Source organism: Anolis carolinensis, chromosome 1, assembly GCF_035594765.1.
Source record: "Anolis carolinensis isolate JA03-04 chromosome 1, rAnoCar3.1.pri, whole genome shotgun sequence".
In the NCBI taxonomy this organism is placed as follows: Eukaryota; Metazoa; Chordata; class Lepidosauria; order Squamata; family Dactyloidae; genus Anolis; species Anolis carolinensis.
Genome location: NC_085841.1, coordinates 136711714 through 136737163, shown reverse-complemented (window position 1 = coordinate 136737163; position 25450 = coordinate 136711714). Strand labels below are relative to the sequence as shown.

The window sequence follows — 25450 nt, the reverse complement described above, 5'->3', positions numbered from 1 at the left end:
GTAGACAGCTCCAGACCAGCAAATCCAGGGTACCAAAAGATCAACATGGCAACACAAACCCACTGGATTAACCAGGAAATCATCGGGAAGGGGGAGAAGGACAATATGTCCCCAGAAAAGACAGAGACAGCTGACGGATCCACATTGCCAATAACAAAACAGCAAAACTGTGAACAAATTTTCAGTGGCAAAGGACATCTTATTGGAAACTGGAATTTGGTTCTTGACCCAAAAAAGCTGGTGTTTATCAAAGTCCCCAAACCAGGAAAGCTGGCCGGTTTGGAAGACTGCAAAACTCATGTGCTAGGGCTTTTGGAAAAAGTCTTACCAGGGGGGCTGTTTCTTTCTGACATAGATACGGTTGAATATTTAGATAATGATCCAAAGCATGTTGATGTTATAGTCTCCCTTGTTGACCCTAATATAGCCAAATTTGTTATAAGAACCAGAGACCTTTTTCTAAAACAAGGCATGGTCATTACAAGATTTTTTAAACAGGTTCCTATCCAAAAGGTCCCAGATGACACAATGTCAGCAGAGGTACAGAAATCAGATATGAAGGAAGGAAATGAACAGAGGTTGTATTTCCATAAAGCCCAAGCAGTCCAATCCGCAAATGGTGAGGATGACATTCAAGGTCAGGGTTATCTGTTTAGTGCTGAGGAACAGTCTCTGATTGCATCCTTCGCAGAGCTACCAGGGAAGGAGCAAAGCCAAATCATAGAAAGGCTGGAGGCACTAAGTTGTCTTTTGAAGAAAATTAATACAAAATGCCAGTACTCAAATGAAGAAGGCCTTAAGGAAACAATTGACCAGCAGAGAGCAGTTCCAGATAGCACAAATTGGTTAGAGATGAGATTTTTATACCCTGAGGAAAAAGATGAGACCATCACTAAACACTTCCCACTGTCCCCGAAGATCAATATTATGAAAACCCAAACTACTAACCCCTGTGTTTACACTGATAATTCCTTTATCATACATTCAGGTGAAACATCCCTAGATACTGAAGTAGTGGGCAAGGGGTCAAATGTGGAAATAGCATGAAAGCTACACAGCCACTCAGGGTTCCAGGAGACTTCCCATCCAAAGATCATCCCCTGGAACATAGCCATGAATGACATAAAGATCCTGTCGTGGAATGTGGCTGGGGCAGGGGTAAATTCAAATGCTGAAATGGTTAATTTTCTCAATAACTTTGACTTAATAGCTCTGCAGGAATCATGGGTGGTTGATGGGGGCGATCAGTTACAGCTACCTGGCTATGATATGTGGTATAATAACGCCCAAAAATCAAAAAATAAAGGGAGAGCTTCTGGGGGTCTAGGGATCTTGCTGAAGACAGATCTAAACTGGAAAGGTACCAAATTATATGAGGAAGATGACTTGCCACAAGTTCTGGCTGTAAAGTTCAGTCACAGGAATAGTGACCTAATAATGATTAATGTGTATATTCCACCTTTCACATCCCCATATTATAGACCTGAAATATGGGTGCAGTTAGAAGCCATGATCTTAGACATCCTTTACCCACACGCCGTAATTATTATGTTGGGGGATTTTAACGCCAGACTAGGCTCCTCACCTGAGAACTTTGCGTCCTCTATAGGCTTACCCAGTCCCTCTGCAAGCGGGATACCCTGTTGGTCTTCCTGTGATACAAAGACCAATGCAGCTGGTGCAAAACTTTTGTCACTAATCAGCAAATGCAGCCTGCTCATCCTAGGGGGCAATGATCCTAACTTCAAATACCCCTACACTTACCATGGCATACACTCAAGTAGTGTACTTGATTTTATCTGTGTATCTGCAGGAAAAGATGATATCTTTTCACAAATTGAAGTTCTTCCCAGAGCTGATAGTGATCATCAACCAGTCAGTGTTAAGATCAGGGTACCATCGGACCTTAGATTTACTAATGAGCTGGATCAATGGATTACAAACAACACCGAGGTACATCTAAACAAAAGAATCAGGTGGCACAAGGTCAACACTGATGAGATAAATAAGTCCCTTAATTCTCCAGACTTTGCTCATTGGTCAGCTACAATACAAACCTCCTCATCCGATTGGATGGCAGTTAACTCGGCGTTTGAGAATATATGTAGCCAACTAAAAAATCATTTAACTGAGAATGCTACCTCATCAAGTACCAAAAGATATAGAGCAGATTGGTTCGATACTGAGTGCCAATCCATCAGGAAAAGACTTAAGAGCCTATTGAGAAAGGCACAGGGGTCTCAATCCAAGACTATACACAACAATATGTTAGAACTGAGAAGGAAATATAAGCAAACCATTAGAGCAAAAAAGAAAACCCATTCAATATCCATCTGGAATGGGTTAGAACTTGCTGCTAAAGGGAGGAACACAGTCCTCTTCTGGAATTCAGTAGCTGGTATTCTTAAAGAAAGGAAATATGCATTTGATGCCCCTATTCCTGCAGCGAATTGGGAGATCTATTTCTCTCAACTGTTTGCCCCCTCGCCCCTTCCAAAGAAATACCTTACTCCTAGTGTAGACAGCCCCGAAAATTTGCCAGACTGGCCCCCGACTACCGTACAGGAAATAAAGAGTATAATTGAAAGCCTTAACAACAATAAAGCTCCTGGAGAAGACTTTTTACCACCAGAGTTATTTAAATCCAACCCTGACTGGTGGGCCCCCCTAATAGCAGGTCTATGTACTCACATAAATAACACTGCCAACATTCCTACAGGTTGGAAATTGGCAATAATTATCCCTATTTACAAAAAAGGGTGCAAAAAAGATCCAAAAAACTACAGACCTATCAGCCTAATAGATATAGTGGCCAAAATCTACTCTAAAGTTCTTCTTTCTAAATTAGAGCTTTGGGAATATGATAATAAAATTCTATCAGAAGAACAAGCCGGCTTCAGATCAGGAAGATCCACCATGGATAACTGTTTTATCCTAAACCACCTAATATACAAACATCTAAAAAGAAAGAGTAGACTTTATGTTGCTTTCATTGATCTAAAAGCAGCCTTTGACAGCATCAACAGACAGCTCCTCTGGCAAAAACTAACAGTACATGGAATAGACCGTAGATTACTACTCCTGATCAAAAGTTTATACTCCAACAACCATATCCAGGTTAGGACGGGAATCAGTGGTGCCCTGACAAAGAGAATTGACTCCTGCAAAGGTGTAAGACAAGGCTGTTTATTAGCCCCTTTACTTTTCAACCTTTATATCAATGACCTGCCAGACCACCTCAGCAGCTCCGAGGTTCATATGCCCATAATTGGTAACAGACACATAAATACTCTTCTATATGCGGATGACATGGTTCTGATGTCTAATACCCAAATAGGTTTACGAAGATTACTGATCAAACTAAACATCTACGCCCACAAAAACGAGCTGACAATAAACAAAACCAAGTCAAAAATTATGGTGTTCGGAAAACGCCCATCTAGACACAAATGGGTTCTAGATGGAGAACATATAGAACAGGTTAGCTCTTTTACATATCTAGGCTTAGTATATTCAGAGACTGGCTCTTGGCTAGCACATTCTCAATCTTGTGCGATCAAAACCAGGGCACGCTCCAACACACTGGCAAGACTGCTAACCCATAGATATCCTGGCTCTTTAACTCCAATAATCAAAGTTTATAAAGCAAAAATCCTCCCCATGATACTATATGGAGCAGAAATCTGGGGCCTAAGCCAACTACCAATACTAGAACAAACACAATCAAACTTTCTAAGACAGATACTTGGCGTTGACGCTAAGACCACCGCTGCTGCAGTTAGAGCAGAGTTAGAAATACATTCTATCGAAGGTCTCGCCAAAATCAGGGCCTTTAACTATTGGTCTAAAATAAAAAATCTTGAAAATAACAGACTGCCAAAATTGTGCTTCTTAGAATCTAATGGCTTTAACCAAGACTCCTGGGCAGAACAACTAGCAAGGTTTCTTTGCTCCTGTGGATTACAAATTACTTCATCAGACCAGAATAGGGATGCCGAAAAAAGGACAGTAATCCAAAGAATCCTAGATATTGAAGCCCAAAAAGACATAGCCATCCTGTCTAATACAAGATCTCTGAAGTGGTTAGGGCGCTTTAAACGTAATTTCCAGAGGCCATTGTACCTAAAAGCAGATATGCCAAGACACCTAAGAATCACTTTCACTAGGGCAAGATTCGAACAAATTGAGTCCATGGAGAGACATGGCAGATTCAATCATATCCCGTATGAAGAAAGATTATGTATTTGTGGCAGCCCTGAAGTTGAAAATTTGAACCACATTTTGCACAACTGTAATCTATATAAAAAAGAAAGGAAACAATACTTATGGCCTTTTATTGGTAATAAAACAAGCTGGGTTATCGAAGCCAAAACTTCATTTTTGTTGGCCGGTTATAACCCCACTTTGACAACAAAAGTGGCCCTGTATTTGTTTAAAGCTGCTAAAAGGAGATCAGAGTACATAGATCAGATTGGGGTGCAGTGTAGGGGAGACGAGGATAGTTGATGCACTGATCTTTAGCTAAACTACATTGGCACCAAGCAGGCAGACACCTGTATATCTGTATTTTATTTTAAGTGAACCAGATGTATGTTGTATGTTGTTTTTTGTATTGTCTGTCCTTGATAAGGCCAACTGGCTAATCAATAAATTGTTGTTGTAATAAACCACCCAACAATAAAAAAGAGAAATTATTGATAATAAAATGGGATGTTTATAAGGCTTTCAATATGGTAAACCATCAGTACTTGTCCCAAGTATGTGAAAAGTCCATCTTAGGATGGAATTTTTGCAAAGTAATTAAGGAATTATATAATCAGGTAGAATTACTTATCAATTGATCTAGATCAAGAACAATAAGGATAAATAGCGGGACTAAACAAGGATGCCCTCTTTTCCCCATTCTCTTTGCACTGGCAATTGAGCCATTAGTTAACTTTATTACAAATGGTAACAGAATCAAAGGATATAGCAGTGGCCAGGAACAAATTAAGATTAATTTATATGAGAATGATGCAATGATTCTACTCAGGGCACCAGAGGACTCTGTAAAGTGAGTAACCAATATTATAAAGAAATTTGAAAAAATATCAGGGTTGGCCATAAACATACAAAAATCAGAAATCTTACATAAAAATCTTACCTAGAAAAAGTTAAAAGGAATACAATCAATCCTGGGGGGTAAAACTTGGTGAAAAGGAGTTAAAAATTTTGGGGATATACATTGCCAAAATATAAATAACCCAATACAATTAAATTATAATTAATTATGAAAAAAGTTGATAAACAAATTTAAAATTGGAAAAATTGGAATTGGAGACTATCAAACAAAAATAAGATTGCCAAGATGATGATTTTATCTATTATACAGTATCTCTAATAAAATAATTAAGACATGGGATAATTCAATTAAAACCTGGATAGTAGGGACAAACCAAAGCTGAATTACCAATTCAATATTTTAGTCCTCGGAAGTAAATGGAGGATGGGGAGCCCATAGTCTACAGAATTATTTTGAGGCCTGTCAATTAATGAGATTGATAGAATTAAATCTTGATCATTCAAAAAGATGGGCCCGAATAGGGAAAACGATAAATGGCTGGGATTACTGCCTGTATCTGAAGGGTAGGATAGACAATAAGGTTTTAAAAGAATTAAATGGGGTCCAATGATCCTCCATAGAACGCTGGAAAAAACGGCAAAATAAATTGCCAATAAATAAAATAGATAACTTTCAATAGGGATAGTAGATAATAAAAATGAAAAGATATTTGGCAAAGTAATAAAATATTTACAGTAAAGTAGAATGAGGTTGATTGGTGACCTCTTCAACTCAAATGGGACAATTAAAGAGTCAGATATGATAAAAGATAAGTGTTGAAAAAGCAATTGGCTGTTATGGAATGGTTTGAAAGAAAGGATTATAGAGTGGAAGATAAAAGAAAGTCCAGAAACAGATTTTGATCAGATATTCAAATGAACTTAGAAAAGGAGAAAGCCCTGATGAGCTTCATTTTTAAGAAAATAGTTGAAAAATAATATAAACTGAAACAAACAAATTATTTAAATTGTAATGGGTCATACATTGAACATTGGGTTAGTTCAATGTTAAAAATTAAACATATTAGGACTAGAGAAACACAATGAAAAATATTGACCAAATGGTATAGAACCCCATTTAAATTAGTCCATGTAATTAAATCATTGTTGAAATTATGCTGGCACAAATGCAATGAAATTGGCTGTTTTATACATATTGGTGGAACTGTGATAAGCTATATGAACTTTATAATAAAACTAGCTTGGGTACCCAGCGTTGGCCAAGTTATTTGAAAAAGTCAATGTTTTAATTGTACAAAATGCATAAGGTTGTGGGTGAACTACAACTGACGGCATGACAGGTTAATCCCAAGAAACTCCACCAGCACTTAATGTTTGTCATGTCGGGCAAGTTTGCTCTAGATGCATCATGGGTGGAGTTCAGTGTGCTCTCTGGCTACAGGGTAAACTACAACTCCCATTATTGGCGAGTCAGTCTCCTCAAACCCCTCCAATAGATTTAGTCAGTCATGGTGGTTCTGTGTGCCAAGTTGAGACCAGGTCCATCATCGGTGGAGGTCACAGTTTCTCTGGTTGTGGGTGAACTACAACTTCCAGAAAGGAAAGTCAGTTTCCCCCATGCCCCTCCAGAAATCAAATTTTGGCATATCAGGTATGCATGCAAAGTTTGGCCCGGATTCATCGGGGTTCACAGTGCTCTCTAAATGTAGGTGAACTACAACTCCCCCAAATCAAGGTGAATTTCCCCCAAACCTCTCTAGTATGTTCAGTTGCTATCAATGCCTCTGTTTGCTGTGTGCCATAGGAAATAATAGGAAAGGGTTAAAGGAGAGACAGTGGGTGGGGTCATGCAAATTCCACACCAGTGGAGAGAGTCAGGAAAACTGGCATGTCTGTGGTGGAGGAAAAACAGAAAATTTAGGAGGAAATTGTCCCCATATGAAAGCCTTCACTTGTGTGGTGTGCAGTTTGGTGTTTGTGGAGGACATTGGCAGGGCTCTTGGACATGTTCATGGCACTCACTATAACCTGCAATGTCACTGGAGGGAGGGCCATTGGTGTCTCCTGAGTAGTGGGAGCTATAGCTGTTTGTGGAGGCAGGAGCTTGTCTGTATAAATAGACACCCCAGCCACATACACACATAATATTTTCACTTTTATTATGTCTATGTATTATAGATAAAGAGATGGAATAACTTCTAGGACAAAAAGTAGAGTTGAATAAAATGGATTTTTTAATCCAAAAAAAATTGAGGATAAGAGTAGCATATCATAAAACATATAATAGAAGCGGCACAGGCAACAGTAGTCTTGGGCTGGAGAGAACAGGAAAAATGGGAATTAAATGAATGTTTAGCAGATTTAGCATTTGAATGTTTATCATTGTATGCTCCAGGATTAATTTTGTGAAATGAGGTTGAAATACACAACTGGAAGCTGTAAAAAGAATTGGGACTCGAAATGGAGAACTCTGATAACTAGAATAAAGGAAAAAGAAAATATAAAGAACTGAATCACACCTTCTTCACAAGTGATACATTCAAATAATACTTGAAATGAAGATACAACTTTGCCCCGTGGGTGTGAGGTGAAGCGGGGGGGGGGGGGACTATTAGACACAAGAGGTTGATAAGTGTTTAATTGGAATTGGTAAGGTTAAATAAATAAGATACATTATATTGAGTGAAAATGTACAGTAAGTGAAATTTCATTATTTGGATTATATTACCCTTCCTGTGTCTACAATTATTTATTTATTTTAAAAAAATCTGCTTGAAACCCTGAATCGAAATTTGGAAACAAAAATTTCACCTTTCATTTTCAAAGCTGGATAAAATGTGTTTCTAATAGATTACACCTATCAAGTAGCAGATAAATGATTTCAGAAGTTTCAGAGTTTGCAAACTGCTATGGGCATCTCTATTTCTTGGCATATGGAAAAAAATTGCAAGACTGTGAAATTTCAGATATAAGAAGATATGAGAAGATGATGTAATTTCTTTTTGAAATTCTTAATAGAGTTAAAAAGTGTGTAACATTTTGAAGATCCCTCATATATTCAGGAATATTAACAGTGTTATACTCCTGTGAAATTGTCATTGATGGCAGTGAAAATATTGGAGGTCATGTTAATGATGGACATGGATGTATCTCTCAAAGCAGAGCTAGAATGGCAAAAGTATTTAACAAGCAGGAACTGGGATGAAATCACAGCGAGAGTTATCAATATTGTCATTAATGAGTTTTATGTCCTATACCAAAAGGGTTAGCTGACCTGTGAAGAGCGTGCAGTAAGCAATTTCCTGTACAAGGGAGGCATGCTACCCTTGAAAACAGTACTTGCTCTTCATAACTTGTGAATGCGAATCTCAGAATGTAACGCTTTCATTATCTTGTGCACCATGCCTCTGTTAGCTAGCTAGCTCTCTCTCTCTTTTATCTTAATTCCCATTAAAATTATCTGACAACATACAGTATCCATTCAAGAGACTTGCAGACATTCATAGAATCATAGAATAGTAGAGTTGGTAGAGACCTCATGGGCCATCCAGTCCAACCCCCTGCCAAGAAGCAGGAAATCTCATTCAAAGCACCCCAACAGATAGCCATCCAGCCTCTGTTTAAAAGCCTCCAAAGAAGGAGCCTCCATCACAGTCTGGGAGAAAGAGTTCCACTGTCGAAAAGCTCTCACAGTCAGGAAGATCTTCCTGATGTTCAGGTGGAATCTCCTTTCCTGTAGTTTGAAGCCATTGTTCCGCGTCCTAGTCTGCAGGGCAGCAGAAAACAAGCTTGCTCCCTCCTCCCTATGACTTCCCTTCACGTATTTGTACATGGCTATCATGTCTCCTCTCAGCCTTCTCTTCTGCAGGCTAAACATGCCTAGTACTTTAAGCCGCTCCTCATAGGGCTTGTTCTCCAGACCCTTAATCATTTTAGTTGCCCTCTTCTGGATGCCGCATGTTCACACACATTAACTCACAAGTGAAATCTGCAAATGTAGAAAGAGTTGCCCTTCCACATTTGCAGATTTTACTTTGTGAATTTGAAATACCTAAGTCCTTTCTGCACTGCCATATAAAATACAGATTATCTGCTTTGAAGTGGGTTATGTGACAATGTAGATTCATAAAATTCAGTTCAAATCAGATAATTTGGATTATCTGGTTAGATAATATGGATTATATGGTGTGTAGAAGTGGCCCTAGAGATTCCTAAAGAGAACACTTGTATGTGCATCTGTAAATTCCACAGTTTTGTTCTGTGCCTAGCGGTTGACCATAAATTGAGTTGGAAGACCTGGAAGAGGTGTTTTCTCAGATCAAAAATAGTGTTTTTAATTCACGTTTTTCCACTTTTGCAGGGGTCATGTGCCCTTAATGAATGTGGAAAGCAGTGTTTGTTTATGTATGTTTGTGTTTGTGTACCTGAATTTTCAAAAAGCAAATTATTTTGTGCATTTAGATAAATATATAGGTTTTTATATCATTGCATTTTTAAAGTTAAGTTTATCTAATAGTAAATCACATCATGTGATAAAGGTGAGATAGAAATGCAATCAATCATTCAATAAAATGCATAAAGTTTTATGTTCAAAGAACTATTGTTGATTGCTGTTTTGAAATATATTATGTTTCCCTTCTTGCTTCCTGTTCCCTTGAATTTTGTCTTTTCTCAGATGGTAACTCCTTTCAGTTAATGATGTGGATCCTTTTTGAAAAGTATATTTGATGATAAGATTTTGTGCAACACCTTTGGTGCTAAACAAAGAGGTAAAACAAGAAGAGTTGAAAAAATATGGTTTTAATGTATCTTTGTTCCATTTTCTCTTTATTTTATTTTAGCTGTAGGCCTTGCTGCCTGTTCAGAACCAGTAATCCCTAGCAATGGATTCAAAATAGGTGACAGATATTTGGTGAATGATGTTTTGTCGTTTCAGTGTGAACCAGGATACACATTGCAGGTACCCACATATTTTTCAAAATGTCATGTGTGGTGTTTTCTCCTGTTATGTCCTGGGATTATAAAACAGATCTTTTAATGTCTTCTGTTAAAAATCTGTTTGCTGAAGAAGTATATAAGCTTTTGGACTATAGATTAGAACATAAGTAATTTTCTGGTTTACATTAAGATCTAGAGTAATGATTGATAGAATTTCCTCATCCTGTTTCCTGAAAAAATGTGTAAAATCAAGTTTTTGTATAATATTTATGTATTATTAGCATATTTTGTTCCAATATCATAACAAGTGTTATTTTTATGTCCTCTAAAAGAATCAACTGCAGATCAGCAACATGTGCCACCAAATTTGTCCCAACAAAGTTAGCGCCAAACATTTAATTTCTGCAGGAGATAATTGGTACTCTAACTTGGAGTTAAGGATAGTTATAGTCAATTAATAAACATTTCAGCTCATTCAGTTTATTCATTTATGTCGGTATTATAATAAAGTATCCAAATTGTCATATGCATTTTTCTGAAATAAATAATATTACAAACCAACCTCTTACACTTCTGAGCTTTTTTCAAGGATTTCCAACAAGTTTGCCTTCTCCTCTGCATATCCCTCCCTCTACCATATGCTTTTTGAGACTGGAATTGTGTAGTTCCATATCATCTTGACTAATATCTCCCCCACTGTTTCTAATTGGTTATTAATTCTGTTAGCAATCTGAGATCTTCATTTTTATAGCTTATTCAACAAAACAAATTAAATGCATTCATATAAACAGTTATTATCTCACATTTTTGCTTGCAGTGGCATTAGCATCTTGAAACATAAAGAAGAGATGATTTTCCATATTCAATTTATATCCTTGCCAGACTGCCAGTAAAAAATCTTGTATGTTTAATCAAGACCTTTTCAGTCTGTGGCATTGCTTCACTGGGTGGTAATTGCAGTATTATGATAATGTAAGAATGTGTTAATGCAGCCATTCCTGATATGAAAATAAATTGATGGTCCTTCTTATTTAGAACTAAGTGCAAAAAACCTCACTGAACTATAGATTTTGATGTAGCACCATCACTGCCAAATAATAGAATACAAACTGAAATATTAAATTGGGCCTTGCTAAAACCTATAGGGGAGACTGTCTGATGTCAAAGCCTCAATGATTTTACATCGCTGTATTGACAGTCAGTCCTTGGGCATTGCACATGTTGTAGACACATCATCACACCCTGTGAATTCTAGAATAGATAGATACTGTATGTATTATGCAGTCAGGAAATTAAATCAAACAGATTTTTAGCACAAGACAGACAGCAAGAGAGATGGTCTGGTATAATGAGAGTCCAGGGTTCAAATCCGCAACCAAGGAAACCATTAGGTGATTTTGCACAAATTAAACTTGGAAGGAAGGAGTTGGCAAACCTCCTGTAAATAAATCTAACCAAGAAGACCATGAATACATCTTAACATGGGCCATAACTATTTAATGCAACCTTGAACTGCATTAACCAAAGTTGCAAGTTGTGCCAAATTCTCCCTGAGAATCCAGAGCAAACTGTAACTTTGGGCACATGTAAGCAGTTGAACCACTTTGGGGCTCCAACTGTTTACATAACCATCCCATCTTCTCCAGGCTCAGATGGCCTAGGAACATGGAATGACCCTCATTATCCTTCTTCCTTTTCTTGTGTTGGTGGCCAGAGGTTGCAACATGGCTAGTGTTGGTTTCTCATTGGCCTCGTTGATGTTAGCCAGACTAATAAGGTGATTGGAGAAGGTAGAGGTGAAAGAAGGGGGTTATTCGCCCTGAGTCCCCCCGGGTGAGAAGGGCGGGGTATAAATTCTGGAAATAAAATTATTCATCCTCCCTCCCCCTTCCTGGCACCCCAGCCAACATCACTCTGGATGATGAGTGACTGCCATTAGCCACGCTGTTCTGCTGGCCGCCACGGTATGAAGAGTGTCAGGCACAATAAGGCTGGCAGTTCGGTGAGGTCAAATGATGTCAAGACTGCGTCCTAGTTCTGCAGCAGTCAGAACTAGTTCTGCATATGTACATGGGAGATATTGGATATGGGACCCAAGTCTAAACACAAAAAGGAATGCATGTTTCATATGCGGGGGCGTTTCACCCATAAGGCAAACTAGGCAGTTGCCTGTGGCACCATTTTCTTTGGGGTGCCATTTTGGAGCTCCCGCATGCGTGTGCACGCACCCCTGACTCCTCCTCCCAGGTAGCTTCACGGGACTGCACCGCCCACCCGTGCTGTGATTGGCTGCACCGCCTACGCACATCCTTCACTCAGTCTCGCAGCAGAAAGCCCCTCCTTTGGGAGGAAGGGCTTTCTGCTGCAAGACTGAGTGACGGATGCGTGCGTGCGGCACGGCCAATCACAGCACGGGTGGGCAGTGCTGCAGAAGTGTCCCGTGAAGCTTCCTGGAAAGGCAGGATTCACCTTTCCAGGAAGATTCATGGGGACGCTTCTACAGCACTGGGCCTTCTGGCCGGCGTGGGACCACCTTCTGGCCGGTGTGGGAAACTGCCTCCCACCGGGAGTGGCAGCATGCACGCTCTCCAAAAGGTTGCCTTCTGCCGGTTCGAGCTTCCAGAAGCTGCCTTTCGGAGCAAACCAGGGAGGTGCTCTGGGGTATTTTGATTATTTTAATTTTAAATGCTTTAAGAGATTTTAATTGACTGGTGTGTTTAATTATATTTTAATGTTGTGACAAATAGCATGTCCAGCTATCCATTTTCATAGCTTAGGAAGACAATGTAGTATTCAAACAATGCAGTAGAGTTCTCTGCTGTGGGTTTAAAGCTGCACTTTTTTTAAGTGTTGAGAGCCACTTTGCATCTCAATTGAGATAAGAGCAGGGTGATGATAACAATAGCAGAGTCCCAGGACTGGGAAAACAGTGGACTATACATTTAAATAGATTTTTAATGTTATACACACATATAGATATATATTCAAAATCTAAAAGGTGACCCTCTATCACATTCCTTCCCCTTGACCTTAAGTTCATCATTTCTTATTGCCCCAATTTGCAATACAGAGTAAATCACAATGGCCTACTTAGCAGGGGAGTTATGTGGATGCCAAAATGCAATTGTCCTTGTGCCATTGTGGGGTTGTTTGTTTGTTTATTTGTTTGTTGCAGATTTGATCATTTACAGATTGAATTAAAATGTTTCACCTAGCAATTTGTAGGTCCTCTAAGGCCAACTTCCTCCTATGATGCTCTCTGTCCAGGATCCTGGTGGTATACAAATGGTTTTATATGTTTTATGTATTTAATTGGAATTGGGTTTCTGTGAGTTTTCCAGGCTGTCTGGCCATTCCAGAAGCATTCTCTCATGACATTTTGCTCATATCTATGGCAGGCATCCTCAGAGGTTGTGAGGTCTGTTGGAAACTTGTCAAGTGGGGTTTGTATATCTGTGCAATAATGTTCAGGTTGGGAGAAAGAGCTCTTGTTTGTTTGAGGCTAGTGCGAATGTTGCAATTGGCCAGCTTGATTAGCATTTAATGACCTTGTAGATTCAAAGCCTGGCTGCTTCCTCCCTGGGGGCATCCTTGGTTATTTTTCAGTGATTGGTTTGTGGGTGGGGCGCAAAAATTCTGTTCGCCTACACTTGAAAATTACCTTGGGCCAGCACTGTTCATATGCATTTTGTACACATGGGTTGGTTGATGGTAATTTAAAAAAATATTTTTGTATAGAAAGCAAAGTTTTTGGAAGTTGAATCGTCAGAAAACAAAGACGTCACTATGTCAACCACCCATGTGGACAATTTTGGGGTTTTGAGCATTTCAGAACTTCAGATAAGGGATACTCAACCTGTACTGGGAATCAGTGTGGCTTAAATGATGGATTAAAACTTCAGGAGACTAGTGTTTGATTCCCTGCTCAACAATGGAAACCCATTCAGTGACCTTGAGCAAGTCACATTCTCTCAGCCTTAGAGGAAGGTAGTGGCATGCTTCCTCTGAATAAAGCATGCTAAGAAAGCTCTATGATAGACACATCATCAGTCAGAGTGGAATTGAAAGCACATAGCTTTCAGAAAACATGATCTAATCATATTATAAGCAATGAAAATCAAAGGGGAAGGGTGGGAGTTAACTTCCTGAAATAAATATTTCTTGACTTCAGAAATTGCTGCAGGGCTTGGTCAAATACAGAGAACTGTACTGCATTGTTTGAATAGTACATTGTTTTCCTAAGCTATGAAAATGGATAGCTGGACATGCTATTTGTCACAACATTGACATTACATCAATTAGGTTGTTTATCATGTTCTTTTAAGTGTGACATCAGAGTCTGATATTGTATTTTAAAACTGTGTATTGAAGCTATTCTAAGAAATTTGTTGAAAAGTTATATATGAAAACCATAGCCAAGTAGATGAATTGATATAGACATAATTGTAGTGATATTACCGGAAGACAGTAGAGTGTATTACAAAAACCCACACACGGAGCATTTACATCTTTTATGATAAACTTGATTGCATTGTGCATATAAAAACAAAATTCTTAAATTCATAGAATCATGGTTGTGAAAGAGACCTCACGGTCAATCCATTCCGACCCCGCGGGCCATCCATTCCAACCCCCTGCCATACAGGAGAAGCACAATCAAAGCACCCCGACAGATGGCCATCAAGTCCCTGTGTAAAAGCCTCCAACGAAAGAGTCTCCACCACACTCCAAGGAAGAGAGTTCCACTGTTAAACAGCCCTTGTAGTCAGGAAGCTCTTCCTAATGTTCAGGTGGAATCTTCTTTCCTATTATTTGAGCCCATTGCTCTGAGCCCTAGTCTCCAGGGTAGCAAAAAAGTCTCCAGGGTAGCAGAAAACAAGCCTGCCCCTTCAAATGCTTCTTGAACTATAGCTCCTAACATGCCATATTTGTTACTCTTAACTAATGAGAGTTGCAGTCCTACAGCATCTACGAGGCCACACTTTTTCCACCCATGATTTATCACCATCACGTATTTCAAAATATGTTTACATTGTGCACCATTTAAGTACAATTTACAATTTGATTCTACATCATTTGTATTGTGTAAGTGAGTGAGATGAGGGCAATAATATTAAGAAATCACAATACGTCCCAGTCTTAACTAGACATTATATCTAATAATGAATCAATTAACTAATAAGTCAAGCCACATTCATTAGCACTACCCTTATAAAGAACACTTCTCCTAGGCATCCAATATTAAAACCAAAATTTCTTAATTAAATGAACCTTCCTTAGGAAGTACATGTTTTTAACTGAAGAACTAAAGAGACAGCAAATCAAATTTCCCTGGGAAAGAACAGAGGGGATTATGGCAACATATAAAGGAGAGCGATATTGGCTAACCACCGAAGAGAAAGCTAGAGACTTCTACAAAAGACTAAAAAAGGATTCAATGGATAATAAGACCTCAAGTAAAGGAAATCCAAGCAAGCGGTTCAGATACAAATTGCCAGAACAATTGGGAATACAATATGGTGCAGGAGTAATGGACTTGGGAACCGTTGAAGAGGAGGAGGAGGAAGTGGATAAGGACCAAAAGACAGAAGAAGAAGAGAAAGGAAGTTGAAGATGAATTGGAGTTTGAGGAGTTACTTAAACAATGTCAATGGACTAAATTGCCCCAGAAAAGAACTTTTTTCACAATTAAATAAGCATAAGTATGATGTCATTGCTCTATAGGAATCCCATATCTCCCAAAGATTTGTAGCACTACTAACCCAAAAAGCACTAGGAAAGGAATATTATTCAACAGCATCCGATAAAAAGAAGGGGGTGGTAATATATATTAAAAATAACATCCCTTCTGATTTAGCCTTTAAAGACACCGAGGGAAGAATAGTGGAGATCCGGATAGAAAGAGGAGGACATAGACTACTAATCTGTAATATATATTCACCAAACGGATCAAAAGGCAAATTTGTAAAGAAACTGAAGGAATAAATGGTCAATCATCCAACAAAATTAGGGTGGAGAAAGGAACTAGGCAAGGATGTCCCTTATCCCTGCTAATATTTATAATGTCACTGGAACTACTCCTTAATAATTTGAGAGATGATGACAATTTAAAAGGCTTAAAAATAGGCAAAGAGATATACAAACTCTGTGCTTTTGCGGATGACTTGGTGTGCATTATAGAGGACCCATTAAGTAATATCAAAAATTGGTTACGGGAAATAGAGGAATTCGGCAAAATATCAGGATTCAGAATAAATAAAGAAAAATCTATGATATTAACCAAAAACGTATCAAAAGAAAGACAATCCGAGATAAGTGATATCACAGGTATGAAAATGCTAACCAAAATAAAATATTTAGGAATATACCTAACAACAAAAAATTCACAGTTACTCCAAAACAATTATATCAATAAATGGAAAGAAATTAAAACCAATCTCAAGAATTGGTCATCATTAAAATTATCCTTATTGGGCAGAATAGCGGTTATTAAAATAAATGTATTACCAAAAATGATATATCTTTTCCAAAACCTCCCAATAATTAGGAACCAGAAGTTATTTAAAGAATGGAACAAGGACATATCTGGAATAATAAGAAACCAAGAATAAATTATACAAATCTGACAGATGCCAAAAATAGAAGGGGTTTAGGTTTACCGAACCTTGCCCTTTACTCGGAAGCCTGCGGGCTAGACTGAGTAAGGTAATGGATCAATTTAAGCAATAAGAAAATGTTGACCCTGGAAGGACATGATTTGCAAGTCGGTTGGCTTGCGTACCTGTGGTACAACAAAGCACCAGTCAAAAAAAATTCGGCAACCATTTTATCTGTTCGGCCTTACTCAAGATCTGGAATAAATATAAACAGAGAATCTATAATAAAAAAACCCCTCTGGGTCTCTTCTATGGAGGCGTGCCAGAGAAGAGAACTGGGTTGGAACATATGGCCTATGTATAGTGATATACTAGAAAAAGAAGGAAGGGAACAAAAATTAAAATCACAGGAAGAATTAAAATTAAAATATGGTAATCTAACCTGGCTCCAGTACTATTAATTAAAAGAAAGTTTCAACAAAGATAAGATTCAGGGATTTGAGGACAAGGTTACACCACAGGATGTAATATTATCTAATATTACATCCCATGGTGTTACCTTGTCCTCAAATCCCTGAATCTTATCTTTGTTGAAACTTTCTTTTAATTGATAGTTCTGGAGCCAGGTTAGATTACCATATTTTAATTTTAATTCTTCCTGTGAAGAAGGAAAAGAGGAAAATTGCAAGAATATATAAAATTCTATTGGAATGGAGCACAGAGAAGGAACAAATAAAGGAGTGTATGACAAATTGGGCAAGAGATCTAGGAAGAACTATTTTATTAGAGGAATGGTAACTTTTATGGGGAAAAAAAATAAATTACACATATGCCTATGAATTGAAAGAAAATTGGTGGAAAATGTTCTATCGGTGGCATCTGACCCCAAAAAGGATATCAAAATTTACCAAAGGCAAGAAGATTAAATGCTGGAAATGTGGAAGAGGTGAAGGATCGTACCTTCATATGTGGTGGTCTTGGAGGGAAATTCATTATAAATGTCAAAAGATTGTAAAGATAAAAATACTGCTACTCCCAGAATTCTTTCTACTGGGCATGACGAATAACCAATGGGGGAAGAATGAAGACAAAATCTTTACACACTTAATAACAGCTGCCAGATTGGTTCTTGCAAGATTATGGAAAAAGGAATCAACACCAAAAATGGAAGAATGGATAAAAAGAATATGGGATATAATGAATATGGACTACCTAACTTTCTTGCTATCTACAACACAAAATAAGCCAAAAAAAAAAAAAAAGGATAATTGGACACCGGTAAAGGACTGGATGAAGAAAAAAAAAGAAAGAATGTTGTTATAATGCCCTTAACTGGAAGGAGATGTGTCAGCTGTCAACACAAAAAAAAGAACAATATCAACAACATAAATAATATAAATAGCTATGGCAACTTTATAGAGAAGAATGGAAGTCAAGAATCGACAAGGATCCCGACTCCCCCACCCTTATTACCCCTCCCCCTCACTTTCTACCACCCCCATCCCTCCTTCCCCCCATACTTTCCTAGCCCATTAAGGTGGATTTTATTGTTATTTTCAAAATTTAATAAAATTATTTTAAAATAAATTAAATGAACCTTCCTTTAGTGTTCAGCAGTAACGTAACTGTGTAAAAGCCTTTGTGCATACAGAGATGTGCATCCTGTAAGAAGAATGATCACAAGGTACATTCAAGACCACTGGTTTTTAAACTGAAGGGCCCCAAACATAAATGGGGTCCCCTTTGCTTGATATTAATGTCATGAAAAATTTGGCAGCATTAAAAGGTTTCCAAATGCCACCCATTTACATGAGCCTGTTAGCAACACTGTGCAGTGCTTACTATCTCCTGACACTTGCATTAGAAGAGAAGAAGAAAGACTCCACGGAAATAACCAAGGGTCACATATCAGTCTGAATTGTACCACACTCAGAAGACAAAAATTCTACAAGTGCACTTTGCTGGATGTAAACTGAACTGAACACAGTGGAATTTGTTTTTAAAGTCATATGTGGAAGATATGGCTGTAATGAAATACTCTTGCTATACAACTTTTGCTTGTGGTGCTATTGGTGTGCTTCTATTTGGTTACTGTTTAGAAAGATTTCCATATAGGTTTGCTTTGTCAAAATATTTATTATCATCATGTTTAAGAATTCAGATACCTTTGAGCAAACTTGAAATTACTTGCAGAAGGTAAAAATAATGGAGAATTCTTGAATACCTCCTGAAGGATTGAAATAAAACCATGAAAGAGAAAGAGAGAGAAATAATAATAATAATAATAATAATAATAATAATAATAATAATAATAATAATAAAACTTTATTTATACCCCGCCACCATCTCCCCAACGGGGACTCAGGGCGGCTTACATGGGGCCATGCCCAAAACAATACAATGTAAACAGCATATAAAAGAACAGCACATCACAATACAATAAGCAATACAATAAATAATATCCATTACAAAATAAAACAAGGAGACAGTGAAAACAAGGGCAGACCACATGAACATTAAGTTAAAACTCGGGGTAAGAAAAACATAAAAATAAAAACCACAGCGAACAGGGTCATAAGGGAGTGGGGTATTCTGGAGGATAGATATTAGAGGGAGCAACGGAAAGAAATATAAAATGGTTACTCTCCAAAAGCACAGCGAAAGAGCCATGTTTTCAAGTCTTTCTTAAAGGCTGCTAGTGTGGGGGCTTGCCTAATCTCAGTGGGCAGAGAATTCCACAATCGGGGGGCCACAGCAGAAAAGGCCCTCTCCCTTGTTCCCACAAGGCGGGTCTGGGATGTCGGGAGTGGGGAAAGAAAGAGAGAGAGGAGGGGCAGAGTGACTGGAGCTACTAGGGTTTTAATCTTCACTTAATCATCACATGGAGGTACTTAAGTCAGGGAACAGCAGGGGAATCCATTAGCCAGTGGGGCAAATCCATCCATTAAGAGCCTCGCATCACCCCCTTCCCATCACATGGGGTAAACTCATTGCTGCTCGGCTTCCCCCCACATTGTCCCAGACTTAGGTAATGAGAACATGGGTAGTCACCCGTATTCTCAGGGCTCTGTCCTGTGACACTTCCAGTACAGAACCCCACCAGAAGTAACCCTATGTCATATGATGGGCTCCAGTAGGCTCTATCCAAGAAATGTCATAGTCCCCAGGTGATGTCATAAGATATGATGCTTACTGGGTGTCCTAGAGGTGGTCATTCTATCTGACCACTAGTAGACAAAATTATTATGAAAATAAGATGGGAGGGTATATTACCTTGAAATTTTTGGAAGAAAATGGGATAAAAATGCTTCAGCTGAACTCCATAAAAAGGAAAATTAGCCTGTTTAGCAAGGCTTGCAAATGCTAATTTATTATCAGTAAATGTTTGGTTTTTATACCTATTTTATCTCTATATCTGAGATCACATAAATATTTCTTGGGCGGAAAGGGGCTGTGAGAGGAAAAAGTTCAAGAAGCAGTCTTGGAAACAGAGCCACTTGGCAAAGCCCCATTATTATTATTATTATTATTATTATTATTATTATTATTATTATTACCCCGCCTTATCTCCCCAAAGGGACTCAAAGTGGCTTGACATAAAACATTGTTATCCAGTTTAAAATATAAAAATATACAAACATTAAAACAGAATTAAACACAAAAAGCATTAAAAGATTAAGTTAAAAACCATCAGAACACATTCAAAGTTAAAAACCATAGCATCCCCTGACTAGATCTTAAACACCTTTCTCTTTAAATGCCTGTTTGAATAAAAAGGTTTTAATATGCCACCAGAAGGACAGCAGGTAGGGGACCATTCTGGCTTCCCTGGGCAGGGAGTTCCAGAGTCAAGGGGCAGCCACCGAGAAGACCTGCTATCTCATTCCCAACAACAAGCTTGAGATGGAGGTGGGATTGGAATAAGGGCCTCTTCTGAAGATTTCAGGGCCCAGGTAGGTTCATACAAAGGGATTCAGTCAGCTAAATAGCCTGGATATGAACCATATAGGGCTTTAAAGATCATAACCAGCACTTTAAATTGTGCCCGGCAACAGACTGGGAGCCAGTGAAGCTGCGGCAACAGGGGATTGTCCGCTCCCTGTAGCCAATGGTATTGAAAGCCACTAAGGTCCAAGAGAACCAACAGGGACACACTTCCCCTGTCTGACTTTCTAAGTAAGTCATCCACCAAGGCAACCAAAGCTGTCTCTGTTCCATAGCCAGGCCTGAAACCAGATTGAAATGGATCTAGATAATCCATTTCATCCAGAAATCACTGGAGTTGGGAGGAGAGAGTTGTTCAGAAAGGAGAGATTGGACACTGGCCGATAATTGTCCATTATAGAGGAGTTTGGGGATGGCTTTTTAAATATAGGTCTCACAACTGTCTGCTTTAGGCATGCTGGAACTTTGCCTTGTTCTATAGAAGCATTGACCACCCCCTTCACCCGCTCTGCCAGTCCTCATCTGGCCTGTTTGATCAGCCAGGAAGGGCAAAGATCTAGAATACTTGTGGTAGCTTTAACCTCTCCAAGGATTCTATCCACATCCTCAGTCTGCACCAATTGAAAGTTATCTATCAACACTGGACAAGCAGAAGCCAAAGTTACATCCACTAGAACTGTATCAATAAGAGCATCCAAGTTGGAACAGATCTGAATGACTTTATTGGCAAAATGCCTTACAAATTCTTTATAGTGGGCTTCTGAATAGTCAGGGATTTCTCCTTGAGAACCAGTATGTAGTAGCCCTCTGACCACTTGAAACAGCTCAGCTAGGCAGTTCCTTGCAGATGCGATGGTGGCAGCAAGGAACGATTTCTCTGCTGCCTTCATTTCCATGGAGTAGGCTTTCAAATACACTCTAGCCCATGCTTGGCCAGATTCGCTATGACTTCTCTGCCAGCGTTGCTTTAGTCTCTGTCTCACTTGCTTCGTCGTCAACAACTCCTTGGAAAACCAGGGGGCTGGTTTGGCACTGTTCCATGAGAGGGGACGTTCAAGAGCAACTGTGTCCACTGCACTAACCATTTCCCCATTCCAGAGGTCGGCCAGAGCTGATTAACATGTGTGTTTGGATGAGTCTTTAAGTCATCTGTCAACTTAGGCAAACCCATCAATTTCATAGAGTTTTCTTAGACCAGTAATATGCAGAGGTAGTTTTGCCAGTCCTTTCCTCTAAAATAGAGCTTAGGACATGGTATTCATTGGTGATCTCCCAATCAAACGCTAACCAGGGCTTACATGATCTGAAGGGATTTGGGGCTGTTGGCATATTTAGATGCCAGACATATCACATATAATATCTGAAAACAGCTCTCACCAAACTCTAATTCTGGTAGCACTTTAGTGAAAGAGCATGTGTCAAAGACAGAACGCCACAAGATAAAAGATAACAAAGTTTATTGGAGTTACAGAACCAAAAATGCCCGTAAAAGACAAGGGCTAGGCAAACACTGGCCTTAAAAGTAAAAAAGAGACAAGAAAAACGTTCAAAAGATAAACCGGATTAAACCGGAGTTTAATCCGGGTTAAATCAAAACAGCTTGCTTCAGCCTGGGAATAAACAAACAGAAGCTGGTGAACAAAAAGTTCAAAGGAATGCAACTAATTGGCAGCAGATGCTTCTCTGCTGCCAAGAGCTATGTTTGAGTAACTTAGAGGTTACTCCTCCACACAGCAGGCAATTTCCCAATACAAACACAGCAGACGAGGGCAGAAGCAGTCAGCGAAGTCCCAATCCGTTCCGAAGGTCGTAAGGCAGATGCAGACGTTTGTAGTTCACCAGTTCCAACGATAGACACAGGTAGGAGAATCCGAGGCCGTAGTCAGTCAGTCCGTAAGTCCAGAGTAAGCAGATGGCGTCCGTCAAGAAGACGACGGAAGGTCAAAGCTATTAAGATTAAGCAGAGGTTGCACAACAAAACCCCACACAATTCCTCCCGCCGTCTGAGCCCAATGTCCAGGATAACTTACGTAGTCAGCAAACGAATCACACCCGTCTTCAGGAAAACTTCCCACACAGATCCCAAGCGTTCGTCCAGATTACCTTGCCCAACATAATTTGCTATTGCTCCCAAACCCCATTTTATGCCAGTTACAAGTCCTCATCGCTATCAGCTGTTCTCCTTAGCCCGGGCGTTTCCTCATCACTTTCCTCATCAGAACTGGAACACCTTTGACTACGCCCCACAGCATCCCCAGCTGTGGATCCCGTCCCATCCCTCCAGCTTGTCCACGGGTCTAATCCTGAAGGTCCCCAATCGCCTTCCATACTATCATTGCCAGTGGCACCCAAATCCTCCCTTACACGAGTCCATTCCATGTCATCCTCTTCCGAGCTAACCATCTCTTCCTCCATTCTCTAAGTAAACCCCTCAAAAGAATCCTCGTCAGATGGTTCTGCAAAGATATCTCGCAGCCGCTTCCTTTCTCGCTCCTCGAGAGTATCTGACTCTCGAGGAGTCTTACGCCCACGTCTCCCAGTAGTAGAGCCATGAGGCTCAACCATAACAGCATGACCTTTATATTTGAAATAAAATTGATAACACTTGTAGGGTAGATTTTCCAGAAAGCCTTTATAGTTAAGATATCATGGCACATTTTGTTTTAACGCCCAACTCCAAAAAAGGGAGGAAATTTCTCTTTTAAAAATTCCTTTCAATGGATGAGGCATTTTCTGTCTTGTAGGGAAAAAACCTACCTTTTGTAGAGCAATGAAGAATGTAAATGAGATTGTTACACAGCTCGGCAAACCTGTGTATAATTGAGTTCAGAACAGTTGTTCTGAAACAATTTCTTAAGACATGTGGCACAACTCATTTCCCATTTTTAAAAGAATTCTAATTATTGCAGTAGTCTTTTGTTTAACCTTAATTAGAAAACTGTCATGGGTAGTAAAGTGCAGGGGGAGATTAATTGGCAAAAGGATTTTGCAAGTAACACTGGTGTTTTCTTGTTAGAACCATTATGTTAAATTGCCAGGGGAAATCTGGGAAAACAGAGGAGAGTGATGCATCATTGTTTGATTTTTTTTTGTTTTGTTTTTATTTTTTATTTTTAGGGACGTTCTCATATTTCTTGCATGCCTGGAACAATTCGCCGTTGGAATTATCCTTCTCCTCTTTGTATTGGTATGCATTTTGATATTTCTGAGCTGACAACAGTATAAGTAGCAAACTGAAGGTTTAATTAGGAGACATCGTTTAAATCTATAGAAGTCAGTCATATATGAGAAGATATATCTTGTCAGATCAGTTAATTTCAGTCCAAGAACCACAGGCCCTGGTTTCCTGAATTTAAGGGAATTGTTTCCTTTTCTATGCAAACAAGCAACACATGGATTTTTCTTTCGCATAGTTCTTAGATAGGTCACCTCTATCTGTACAGTAAATATGATTGCTGTCTAGCATAGTATATCATGATCTGAGCTGGGACACTTTGGGCTAAAATGTCACAAACTAAGGTAACATACAGCACTGTAGAATTAAGACATTTTGACATCACTTTAAATATAATATGGAATCCTGGGTGTTGTAGTTTGGTAAGGCATCAACTCTCTTTGGTTAAAGACCTTGTAAAAGGACAACTCCTGTGATTCCTTTGTGTTGAATCATGACTGCTAAAGTGATGCCAAGTTGTGTGGATTCTACAATGAAAGAGAACAAGTAAAACCACTTTTCCCATTTTTAATGACACAGGACATTGTGCAATTTTAGAATTTTGAAGCAATTGTATGCTATCAGTGAAATCTATAACTCATTTTCAATTTTTAACAATTTTATATATCACTGTAAGTGATTTCTAGTTGGAGTAGATGTATTCATATATGCACTAGAGATGTAGGTCTTCACTTTTTTCCCTGCATGTAAGTACACAGATATTCAAATATTTTTCTCTCCACTAAGTAGGTTTTGTCCATAACACATCAAATTTTGCCCATATTTTGATAGTTTTTTAAGACTTTTAAAAAAGAAAACTGTGCAAAAACCATAGTTTTGTACAAAACACCCCATCCTTTAGTACACACCCTCCTCTTTTCTGTGCAAAACATATTTTGAACAAGAATCCCAATATTCTTGCACAAATGACAATTTTGCATACCAAATGCAAAATAAAACTAAATGCATCCTTTACTCTTTTAATGTATAAAAAGATTTATTTAATATCTTAATGACTGAGCAAACAATCCCAAGAAGTGAATATAAAGTCATGTTCAGACAAGAGCTTTATGTTCATTTATAGTTCACTAATGTGAGTTTGTTGTCTATACTATCAGATTAATGATTGCATAAACTTTGCATAAGTCATGGATTGTTGGATAAACAGTAACTGATGTTGAGTTTTTCCTATTTTTTAATAGCAAAATGTGGCGGTACACTAACAAATTTGGCTGGAGTGATCCTAAGCCCAGGCTTTCCAGGGAACTATCCTAGTAACCTAGGCTGCACATGGAAGCTATTATTGTCTGTCGGATATGGTAAGAATCCTGATACAAGACTAATTGGTCAGCTATAAATGTTTGATTTCCAAAATCATTATTTCTGTATTTTTCCCTTAGCTCTATACATTGCCTGTGGCACATTTTTGGAAAAATGATCAATACATCTATAGAAGTATTATGCAAATATTGTGGGATTCACTGGAGCATATTTTGGTGATTGGAAGTCTGATAGGGAAGAACAGAGTGTGAACAGAGTATTGCTACATTCTGCAAAAGTTTTAGATCAGTGATTCCCAAAGTGGGCGCTACCACCCCCTGCTGGGCGATGCAGCGATCCAGGGGGGCAGTCAGGCACTTGGGAAGAGGCCCCTCCCCCTCCTCTAGCCTGTGTCCTGGCATGTGCCACAGGACAG

The 25450-nt window shown here is 38.8% G+C and overlaps 1 protein-coding gene across 4 annotated transcripts in view; it reads left to right on the top strand.

Annotated features, from left to right (window-relative positions):
- Nucleotides 1-25450, top strand: part of csmd1 (CUB and Sushi multiple domains 1) — a 1478446-nt gene that overhangs the window by 1313442 nt on the left and 139554 nt on the right. For all 4 annotated transcript variants that reach the window (XM_062969106.1, XM_062969107.1, XM_062969108.1 and 1 more), the window contains 3 exons: nucleotides 9903-10021; nucleotides 23658-23727; nucleotides 24957-25073. In XM_062969106.1, the coding sequence (XP_062825176.1) occupies nucleotides 9903-10021; nucleotides 23658-23727; nucleotides 24957-25073 (306 nt within the window). The remainder of the gene's footprint in view (nucleotides 1-9902; nucleotides 10022-23657; nucleotides 23728-24956; nucleotides 25074-25450) is intronic.